Genomic DNA, 12,106 nt, shown 5'->3' with positions numbered 1-12,106 from the left:
CACTCTTTCATTCGAATTGCTTTCATCCCACTTCCTCACTTCGTTTAGTTTGACTGAAACCATGCAAGAGTTGAAGCCTTGTCTTCAACCTGTTCAAAATCCACACGACGTTCTTCTTGTTCGAACTTCACAGACGTGAAAACCTTACTTGAATTTCCTCAGTGTTTCTTGTTCACGGCCCTACTTCTTCACTATTATGAGTATTGGCTTATTTCACTCTTTTTGTTCTTTGATTACAATCTGCTTCTCGGGTTCGTGCTCTCCGACCGAAAATCACGCAACAAAAATCTCGTTTAGTATCCCTCAATCATTTTACAGAGTCTTGAAATTTATTCTTCCCTGCACCAAAACCCTCTTCTTCCCAATTGTAGACTAAACTGTCGTAGTCGATTTCCCTTCTTATTGTCGCGTCAAATGTATCGCTAGATCCCTATGCTGCGAGCCCCTCTCGCTCTTCCACTTTTTCCCTTCTGATCGTACAAACCAAATGTCACTGCCCTAGAACCTGAAGCCTTAGTCTCCTCCCTTGAAGCCTTCGGTCAGTTTCCTCCTTCTTAGTCTCCTTCTCAGTGCGCCCCCCATGCCCGAACTACTCTGTGCTCTTCCCTCATGCCATCAAGTAATTACTAATTAATTAATTAATTATTTTTATTTTCCTTTTTCTCTTTTTTTTTTTCATTTCGTGGTCAACACTCTCATTCTTTGGGACTTTATACATAAATCACAAACTACAAGTGGCTTGACCACATAGTGCGACACTTTGGAGGTCTTCTATATCCATTCTTTAGGCAACAAATTCTTTTGTAATTCTCATTAAAAGTTTCATCCAGAATTTTCGTCTTGTGCGCTCCAAAAATTCAATCCCCGACCTCACTCAAAATGATGAATAGAGAGTTTTACGAGTGTTCTAGATTAAATTTTCAGAAGACAGAAAAGATTGTCGATAAGACACTACTTAAAGATTTCACTCTCATTTTATAAGAATTTAAAGATTCAGAGTTCAAGATTTTTCATGAGAACAAGCTCCTATAGTTAATTATCTCTTTTGATAACAAGAGAGAACTTTTGATTAAGACTAGTTATTAGAGGCCTGAATGCCCAACATATATTAGCAATAATTTATATTTAAATTGCATAATTTTATCACTATGAGCTTAGAGCCAATGATGGGGGAATCCATTAAGATTTCATGGTTTCGTTATTTTCACTTGCCATGGACCTAAGTCTATACAGTCAAATGAGGCAGTCCGCCCATGTCGATAGCCATGGGTTGTTTCATCCAAGGGTACTTTGTAGACTCAGTGTGAATGCTTGTCCAAGGGGACAAAATTCAAACTTAGCTAATAAGGAACTTTGTTGCCTATCAGGTATATTCCATTATTCATAACTCAAATTGGAAAAAAACAATTGGGGAATATATGAGTTTAGCCACAGTCGTAATATAAGTTAGAGGGTTTTGGTCATAATCGTTTTATTTTTGGAGCTGGTTGACCAAATCATACGATCAAAGAACTTGGGTCGTTCTTAAGAGCATAATATTATTTTGAGTGTGAATGTAACAATCTACTTAATACAATATTGACTTAAATGAGTATATATGCTAATTACAAAATTGACAATCTCCAAAAATTATTGTGGAGTGTTGATGGACATTGCTTGTAGCTTTTTGGCGATGTATTTTATTTAAATGACATTTTTAAAATTTTATTGCTTAATGTTTTTTATTTTATAGATAGATCCCTTAGTTTGAGATTCATTTTCAACACGCCCAATTATTATGGTGTGTCATTTACCTTACTCATGATTACAATTTTAGTTGAAATTCATCACTTGAAAATTATTAGGGCATCAATAGTATAAACTCTAGTTCTTCTAAGAAGGATCGAGTTTGGTAATTGTAATTTAGTCTTGCTAACTCTAGTCCTTATTAGAATGAGTATCATAATGATTAAGTGGGGGCCTAGTCTCAAACCTTGTTAGAAGGAGGATCAAATTTGCCGACGTGAGACTTATAACCTTGCCCTCTAGGTAATGTAGCCTACTAGAGAACATGCATCGTTTAATGATATTGCATTCATTTTTTGAAAAAAGCCTTTTTGTAAAATTTAGATAATTTACACCATACTTTTGCTTAAATTCATGCTTTATCTCAGAGCATTCTCTTACCGAATGATCAGAAGTTTAGCATATTTGTCGGATCACGTGTGTGCTTTAATTTTGACAGTGAACTTCTTAAATAGAGGTGATTTTGAATTTAATTTTATTATTGCCCGCACAATATTTTCAGGCGCTCAAATTTAAATATTTAAGATAAGCGATATAGCACATACAAATTTAAAACTTATTAATATATACTTGTAGGAATTTGGAATTTCAAGCCACGGGCTTGTCACAATTACATGTGTTTTGATGATTGGAAATATTATTTTGTGATACACGTGCACATCTTAAATACACTTAAAATTAATTGAGCACCCATGCTTTTGAGGTGGATGCACGCACTTCAAATGTCCTGCATGAATTTTCATGGGATATATTTGAGTTGAAAATAACATAGTAATTTGTTTTAGTCCTAAAATTATTCAGAAGTTTGAATGCTTGCAAGTATATTTCAGTCATTGAGATGCACGCAAGGTTTCATTTTGAGCCTTTGATTTCAGTTCCTGTTGTTTTAGTCCTAAAAGAAGTTTGAATGTTTGCAAGTATATTTCAGTCATTGAGATGCATGCAAGGTTTCATTATGAGCCTTTGATTTCACTTTCTGTTTGCTTGTGCATTTGGGTTGCGGGCTTGATGGCGATTAAGACATTCTCAATTTGTATTCAACATTCAACATAAATATACATGTTCACACTTAATCCGTAATCTATTGAAAAGTAGAACAATCAATAAAGCAGTTTTCATGCTTGCTAACGAGCCCTCAACTATCTTCGAGCCCATTATATTGAATTTTGTCCTTGCTCGTAGATGGTTTTAATGTTTCTTTTTTGTCAAATTTTGCGATTTTCAAATCTTGCAAGATGATTTATATTCATGCTTGTTAGTGAGCTAGCAACTTCTCTATAGTCTTCATGTCGATCCTGTTAGCATTAAACTTGTGTTCTTTATTGTCTATTCCAACATAATAGGTTTGCTATTCATTTGGGGACCTATTTGTGCTTGAAAGCAAGCTATGGAGTCCACCACTATCCAATATGATGACTTCTATATTCAATTTTGATATTTCATGTTTGTTAGTTGTGACGTGTATTGCGCTTGTGCTGTTCATTTTGATATTATTATGTAATTTTATCTCCTTTTTTATCTTGTCGCGGTATCAAGCCCAAACATTTATTTTAGTTTTATTATTTATAAGTTCGTCCACTCAAAATTTTGATAGCCTCTTAGCATTATCTCTGCTTAGGAGGTTGTATTGAAAGTACTATGTATTATCACGACGGCTAATCAAGAGTGCGTGATTGTTGTCACAAGACACCGTTGTTAGGAATTATTTTAACTTACCGTGTTCAACCATATTTGCATAGATCTTCAATACCTATGTAAATGTAATACAAGATTTGGTTGCCCTTGGAATAATATGTTCATCTTCTTAAGTTTAAACAAATATTCCAGCTTTGGAATAATGCGCATGAGTACTTATTTCCCGCATTATACTTTATGGGTGATGCAATTTTAAGATTGTTTTATATGTGCTTATAGTTTATCTGGCTAAAATATAGATTTAGATTTAATTTAAACTAAAATCAAATATCAAGGTAGTAAGTTTCTTCTTAATTATTTTTACAGTCATAATCTATCTTTTTTTTTCAAAGTAATCAAAAATAATATTTTCATAAGCTTATGTTTTCAAAATAATTAAGCAATCTTTTCGAAATAATAATTATAATGTTATTATCCTTACACTAAAACAACCATTGTTTTTCAACATCTAAACACTATGATGAGTTAGGGAATGATCTTATATTACAATGCTACCAAACAATTGTTTTTACTTATCTTTGGCCTACTTTTTGACCAACAAAACATTTTAACTCTTCTTCAAACTTAAGCTTGCCATGATGCCATCTCACCCGACTTAGCTTCATTTAACCACCAACCAATCAACCCCCTTATTTTTCCTCCCTCACATCCTTTCTTCTCCTTTGCATTCTGTCCTTTTCGTGCTTGTCCAAGCTAAGTTGTTCTCTCCTCTCAAGCACAATAAGGAAAGGGAAGAGGCTTGGGATGATGAGATTAGGTCAAAAGATTTTTGGATTATTGGACCGTAGGACTTCTTTAAGAGTGGATTAGGTCTATATGGTTAGTTCTAAACCTAGGAGGTACCTAGATTCCAAAATGCATATTTTTTTTGGCTCTGTTTGGCTTGAAATAATTGAAAAAGAGGAGATTAAAAAGAAATCAAAATGGACTTGTTAAAGTCATTGAATTGAAATTGCTTTTTAACACTTGTTTGGTTGAAAAAAAAATTAGTGAAAAAATGTGCTTTTATTCTTGTTTGCTTTAGGATAATTTGAGTTTTTTTGTTTCTATTAGTTAGGGAACATGTGAGTGATATTGAATAAATGGGGGTGGTTACTGATTTCAACAAGCATAGTGGAAAGCTTGAAAAAACCGTGAATAACATGAAGAACAAGATAAAGCCTAAACACCACCTGGGCACCAATCTTGGGATATAGCTGCAGGCCAAGGTTTGGATGGATCTAAATTCTTCGAGAGAAAACAAGCACAAGTCTAAAAACTCTTTTTTTCCACCTCACACAAAACAACCCTTATTTATAAAGGTTAGACTCTTCTAATTACAAGTATGTCATTCTAAAATATAATGACACAAACAACAAACTAAAATACATAAATCTTGACATTTAAACTGAACTAAAACTCTAGCTCTTGCGTCATTCTCCTGGGATTGGCAAGGTTCCCTCATAATAAGCAATCTCAGAATCAGATTGTTAATGAGTAGCCAACTAGGAGATATTGAAAGTGATCGAGTCGCTCTAATCCCTAGGTAGGTCAAGTTCGGTGAGTGATCTAAGCATCTTCTAAGATTTTCACTGTTGAAGCTGAATCAAGGGGTTTCCAGCTCCAATATTAAAGCATCTCAATTTACCTGACATCAATTTCTTGAGAACTAGGAACAATAGGTGTAGTTCTTGCTGTAAAATATCCAACTTGTCTCATTTTAGGGCCATAGTGACCGAGCTTTCAAGCTTAGTTGCTGTCGAAGCAATGATGCCTAATCCATATGATCATATATATCAGTCTGTTGTTGATGGTTAAGATAAGCATAATCAACATATCATCTAGTTTGATCACTCTGCAAATCCCTTCCAGCATTGAATTTTCATCCTCAACTCTTCTGTCAGCCGCATATTCAGAGTTTTTCACTCTGAAAAACTAGCCTCCCTTTTGAGCATATCCATGATTAGAGGCCGAAAGTAGTCATTTTCATACACATCTTATACGAGCATTGATGATGAGTCCAACATCGAATCTTCAAACCCATCAAAACTTGAGTTTTCTTGATGAAATAGATTTTCATCTTGATCCATCCAATTTTCTTGTTGGAATGAGTCTTCAACTTCTTCCTCCATCACCTCAAGTTTGGGTTCAACTTGACAATCCTTCAAATTTTTCCGCACCTTCTCTTGCATAGGAACCAAGATAATTTGAATACCATTGCCCATGAAGGAATAAGTATTTAAATGACTGTCGTGAATGGTTTTGTGGTCATATTGCAAGGATTCCCTACAAGGTGGTGGCAAGCATCGAACTGGATGATGTCACATAGAACTTTCTTTTGAAATCTTTTCCCGATGGTGAAATGCACCAAACAGTGCTTTGTGAATTCAATTTCATATCCTCTTTTAGTCCAAGTAAGTTGATAAAGATGTTGGTGAACTTGGGTAACTAGCTCGAGTTTTTCAACCATGATAGAGGACACCATATTTTCGCAACTCCCATTGTCAATAAAAAGATTACACACCTTATCTTGGACGATGCACCTAGTCATAAAAATGTTGTGCCACGTCTAATTCTCGTTGGAGGATTGCTCGACACTAAGAAGGTGCCGTACTAAAAGTAATTCTTCTTTTTTTTTTCCATGTATTATCTGCTCACTAGCCAAATTATCATCTTCCTCTTTTAACGAATCTTCTGTCTCAGGTTCACCCTTCTCCACCAAGCGAAAGATATGGCAATTTGGGCAGTTGGCTACTATATGGTCAAATCCTTTGTATTTGGAGCAACGTCTATTAGTTGGATTGTTTCCCGCTTCAGTAACAGAATTTCCACTAGGTTGGATCTTGGACTGAAATCTGCCTTCCTCTTTTCTGTCAGCTGACAGTATTTTGGCATGGCCAAATTTGTTGAAGTCTGCTGGTCCAGCTATTTGCAGTACGCAAATAGGTGTTCCTGCCCTCTTTTTGTTGTCGTTCCGCCTTCAAAGCGAAGTTAAAAATATCCCAGAGTGACCAATAAGGTTGAACCCGATCTACATTGGCTATATAAGGCTTCAAACCACCCAAAAATCATGTAATAGTGTGTTCTTCTGGTTTGTACAGAATGCATTTCAATCCAAGATGCTCAAATTTAGCCGCATATTCATGTAGTGTGATCTCCTATTGGTGTAAATGAAGAAGACGGATGAAAACCTTTTGCCGATAGTGATCCGGCAGAAATTTTTGTTGCAATTCCTTTTTCATTTTATTCCACATAGTAATCTTGGATCGTCCCTCTTTTTGCCTTGTCCACTTCAAGTTTTCCCACCAAAGGGAATCATTCTTCCTCGGCTTGGTAGCAACAAGCTTCACAATTTAATGTTGGGGCACCTCTATGAGCTCAACAATCCTTTCGACGGTGTACAACCAATTGATAAACTCATCCGGGTCTTGACGTCCTTCAAAATCAGGAATATCTATCTTAATTCCAAGATTCATGGCTTTGTGTTGTCTGTCCTTCCTCCATGTGTAAAGGGGCTGCTCATCTTCGCTGGAAGAAGCTTGGTGAAAAGGATTGTCATCCCCTTCTTCTTCCACTGCCTCATAGTTGTGTGCCACCGAGCGTTCCTTTGTACTATTTTGTTCCAATACTGCAAGTCTCTCCTGCATATGCTACATTTCACTCAAAGGATCCTCCATGGACACTTCTTGATTGTTTCTCAACACGTTATTACGTGGAGGCATGATAGAGAGTTGGAAATGGGAATCAAGAAGGCAGGGATAGAAATTCGTTTGTGAATTCAGGGCAAGATTGGAATCAAGAAGCCCAAGATAAATAACTATCAACCTTCCACAGAAGGACAAAAAGGAAATTGCGGACATAAAGGGAATTGCAACAGTAGTAGAAGAAACCCTTGACAGGGACAAAATTTGTTCTTTGTGGTTGGACAATATGGAAGAAAATAGAGAATAACCCAAGAAAGAAAGACTGCTTTGGTTCAAATGATGCTGGACTGGTTTGACTAAGCAGAATTCACAGAGAAGCGGCCAAGTGCTGCTTCAAATCTTCCGTCAACAACATAACCAGAAATCTACTGTGTTGAGAGTTCTGAGAAGGAGAAAAGTGCAGAAAACTGAGAGTAAATCCCGAGGACAACAGGGATACGGCTGGACTGGATAAAGAAGTCTTGGTTCAGCCAATGATAGATGATAGATTTGAGAGAGAGCAGTGTAGGGATGTGGAGGAAAGAATCAAGAAGCAATGTTGCACAAGTTGGGTTGACAAAATCTTTAGCGCAATCCGCCAACCAATTTTAAGATTCTAGAGACGATCTTAGCCAGTTCAGGGAAGGATTGGATGCAAGAAACCTAGCTCTAATACCAAAATGATGCTGGCTAAAGGGAGTTAGTTGCTGATTTCAGCAAGAATAGTGGAAAGAACCGGGAAAAACCATGAATAACATTAAGAGCAATATAATAACTATGCACCATCTGGGCAGCCAATCCAGGATATAGTTGTAGGGCTAGGTTTGGATGGGGACCAAAACCTCCCAAGAGAAACAAACATAAGTTTAGAAACCGCTTTTTAACCAGCCCACATAAAAAATTGCTATTTATAATGGTTGGACTCCCCTAAATTACAAGTATGTCATCCTAAAACATAAAGACACAAATGACAAATTAAAATATATAAACCTAGACATATAAACTGAAATTAAACTCTAGCTTTCGTGCAGCGAGTCTCAATGATAATTTGATATGTTTTTCTTGTCATTTATCACTGCTATCATGAAAGAAATCAACGAAAAACGACATATTTGTCCACATTTTTATGTGAATCTAATTGCTTAAGAATCACATTGTATCCGACCAACTTAAATGAAATTGTGAAGAAAAATAAATTTACATTCAATAATCAAATAGAACCTTTGGGTTTTGGAGAGAAAAGGCCACCCCCACACCTCTTCTTGCGCACTTCCTCCTTCAATACATAGTGAGAAAGTTGGAGTGGCTGGTGTCCTCTTGTGTCTTGAGTGCATTATTTTTCAGGCAAGTTTATTAGTATCCACGTTTGCTACTTGTTTTAAATGGCAATTTTTCTAAAATCTCTTAATTTGGACAGAAGGTCTAGTTATAAGATGTTTGCGTATTTGAAGATTTATGAATATTTGAAAAGGAGTCTCTTGCATTTCTGATCTTATTGTCTTCTAATCTTTTGATGGTGATTGTTGATTATGATCCCTTATTATGTTCCTTAAAATGAATTTTGAGATAAAGATGATTCTATTTCTCAATGTTCTGCTTCCCAATCATGGCGCATGTCTTCTATCAAGATCTTTCGATTATTGCCTGCTTTATCTCTTATGATGTACTTCTCAGATCATGGTTGAAGTTTTCTCCTATCAAACTCTTTTTTCGCCCAATACTAGCTAGCAGACAGACTAGGGTCTGATCCCCCGTAATTCGCCTTGTTATTTAAGCAAGTTTGTGGTTTTGATTGAGGCATTCATAGAATTAAATGTAACACTGCATGTTTTATCAAAGTGTGATACGGAGAAGAGGCCATTTTTCCTTGCATTTTTATAGCTATTTTGTTCTCTCCAATATGGAAGCTTTGAACGAAGTAGGATTCATGAATCAAAACTAGTGCATTTGCAATGTAGTTTGAGATAACATAATATTTGTCGCTGCTTTGAATAATTGAAGTTGGAATAAGAGAGAGGAGTAATAAGAGGAGGAGAAGAATTAAAGAGCATGGTTTAAGAGGCAGAAGCATACCTATTATTATATTTTACTAAATTGTTTCCGTTACATGACCCTAGGACTTCTGTTTATGATAAAAAAATATACAAGATAAAATTATTTAATTCTAAATTAACAAATGATCATATTGCTATGAAAATCAAAATAATGTATAGTATACTAATAATAGAAATACAATAATTCAACTAAAATACTTAGATAAAACACGTAATCTTTGTTTGAATTTTGTGTATAAAAAACTAAACTTGTAAGAGCTTGAATGTTTTTTAGCTGAAGAGCTAACGGCACTTCACTATGGTTTTAAAGTAGTGAATTCTATCCCTTTGAGGATACATATTGTAAAAGAGATGTAGGGAGCACATCTTGAAGAAGAGATGGATCGTTCACTTTCTTCTGTAGATGAAGATGAAAAAAAACATCACAATTTATAAACGTGTATGGAAGCCTTCAATTCTAGATTATCCGGAAACTATCAACTTCTTTATAAAAACCTTTCTTCATTTTAGCACTCGTAATCAACAACAAATGTTTTAGAGGATTTTATTCTGGAATAGAATATTTAGGGTAAGAGCCTTTTCCACTCTACTCCCCAACACATTGCTTGGTGGCAAAAGAAGTCAAGATTGAATTGGAAAAAAATTAAGTACAATCACTGGCCAATAGCTCCAAAGGATTAGATTCCTCCTTGTGTTGGGAGTCAAAGTCCATGTGTTCCATCTTGTGGTTCAATGCCATCAAAAGTCTCCTTCGAGTCAAATTATTTGTGATAGTTTTCATATTTAGTCCTATTGCAATTTTCGTCTTAAGAAGGGTGTGCACCTTTTTTAGATAAGTTGAGAGAATATTAGCATATGGTTTGCTTGTTCACCTCTTTTTTTCTTTTTTCTATTTTTTGAGTTTTTCTTTTTTTAATTCCAATTACATATTTGTATGCAACAGAAGGGGTTGGTCTAGAGGGCTAGTGTTCATACTTGAAAGACCCAAGCTTTGTTTGACAAAAAATCCCAATTGCGAAAAAACGAAAGTGCTTCTCTTTTATATTCCATTAGATTTGGATGGTAGATTTAGGGCAAGCCAAGAATCTAGAAATTTAAGCAAAGCAGGGTTGTATTTTGCTAAACTAAGCTTCTTGAAAGGCTAAAAAAAAGGAGAGAAAACTGCTTAGCCAAATAACACTGAAGAAGACTCCCAAATGTCGTTGTAACCAATTCAACAGGGAGTTGGACTTCTTGGCTCTCTTTGAATTTAGAGTGATTGTAAGAGGGAGATGAGAAAAGGGTACAAGAGAGAGAGAGAGAGAGAGAGAGAGAGAGTAAATAGTATTTGTTATGCGAAAATAATACGGAAGCGTAGAAATTCGCACAACAACAATCAAACACAAATATTTATGTGGTTCGGTGCTGTATTGATTCGCTTACATCCACGGGGAGGGAGATTCCACTAGCACTGGATGAGAGGAAAAAAAAAAAAAAGGCTTGAGGTTACAATTGAACACTTCTCACCATAACTCTCATAAGCTCTAGTCCCTTTTATAGAGGAGGACTAAGGCATACAAGTAAATAAAGCCAAAAGATAAAATTAACTCTAATTACAATAAAAATCATAAATACAACAATATTATTATTTCACAACTTGCATTCATTTGTAATCATATGTCAGCCTGCTTGGCTGTGCCACACCAAGTATTGTTGTTTCACAGTCTATTATTCTTATTTATGACTTAAAAATTAAAAAAAAAAACAACTTTGTATAGTTTTTAAGTGCTCTTTGTTCAATCGTTAACATTGCCACACAACTAACCATGGTGAAGAACCAAATCTTTTAATTTTTATTTTTTGTGTTTTTGAGACTCTCAAAGCTTGGATGAATAGTGTGTAATTTTGCTGAAGACGCGTGAGAGCTAAAAATATCTGAAAGAAATATGTGTTTTTCCAACATTAGGAAGACCTAATTGCAACTTCGCTGGTGAAAAATATAGCGCATCGCTAAATTAACACATCTAAGAATACCTTCATTTATATTATGAGCAGTACCGGTGACTTTATTCAGGTAATATATATGCAAATACGTAAGAATTGAAATACGTAAGAATTGAGTGGAAGAATTGAGTGGTATGTATGTAAATCTCCTTTGTTTTTTTTTTTTTTTAATGGGATTGTCTTGTTTATTTTAATTTTTGAGCTGGAAAAGAGTCTGAATTGAGCCTGCCCTTGCAGGTGTGCTTATTGTGTTAGGATTAGGGACCGCGCTTCGTCTGGCGTTGGAATGCTGTCACGAGTGGAGGTCAAGGAGACCTGCTCGTGGGACAGAGATTGATATGAATCCTGGGTCCAATCCTATTGCGTAATTTAGCCATTATATACATATTATTTTACAGCGGGAAGCTCTTTATTATTATTTTTGTACTTTAAGCTGATAGAAAAATCCATTGCACAAATGCTCGGATAGATCACTCAATTGGGAAAGTTTTTCAGAGTATAATTTTTGTTGTAGCCTGGAATTGTTGATCAACTTGTTTTGATCTTTTAATCAAAGATTGTGCCACCGGCTTTTTTATTCTTTTTTAATAGAATATACCTTTCTTAAGTCAGACGAGTTAGCTGTCTACAAATTCTTCTCTTCTTATGCCACTCGAGCATCCATTTGTTCTCTATCATTCAATAATAGAACAGTTGGTTAGACGTAAAAATTGCAGAAGCTGAAAGAATATGAAGAGGTATGAGACTTATTGATCTTGCATATGCTTTTCCTACAAGAGTATCAAAATTGTTCGAATATGGTATTTTGTTAAAAATTTTATTTAATTTATGTTTTCTTGGAAGCTTGGAGGCTGAAATTGATCTTTTGACATATGTTTGGTTCATTTCTAGGTATATATATATATATATATATATATATATATATTT

At 35.2% G+C, this 12,106-nt stretch overlaps 1 protein-coding gene across 4 annotated transcripts in view; it reads left to right on the top strand.

Moving 5' to 3' along the window:
- LOC110024470 overlaps positions 1 to 11,786 on the top strand; it is a 27,636-nt gene extending 15,850 nt beyond the window's left edge. For all 4 annotated transcript variants that reach the window (XM_020724465.1, XM_020724472.1, XM_020724479.1 and 1 more), the window contains one exon: positions 11,417 to 11,786. In XM_020724465.1, the coding sequence (XP_020580124.1) occupies positions 11,417 to 11,547 (131 nt within the window). In that variant the 3' untranslated portion in view covers positions 11,548 to 11,786. The remainder of the gene's footprint in view (positions 1 to 11,416) is intronic.
- The last annotated feature ends 320 nt before the right edge of the window (positions 11,787 to 12,106 follow it).

This window comes from Phalaenopsis equestris, unplaced genomic scaffold (genome assembly GCF_001263595.1).
Source record: "Phalaenopsis equestris unplaced genomic scaffold, ASM126359v1 Scaffold000002, whole genome shotgun sequence".
Classification (NCBI taxonomy): Eukaryota; Viridiplantae; Streptophyta; class Magnoliopsida; order Asparagales; family Orchidaceae; genus Phalaenopsis; species Phalaenopsis equestris.
This window is presented reverse-complemented; position numbering and strand designations above follow the sequence as displayed.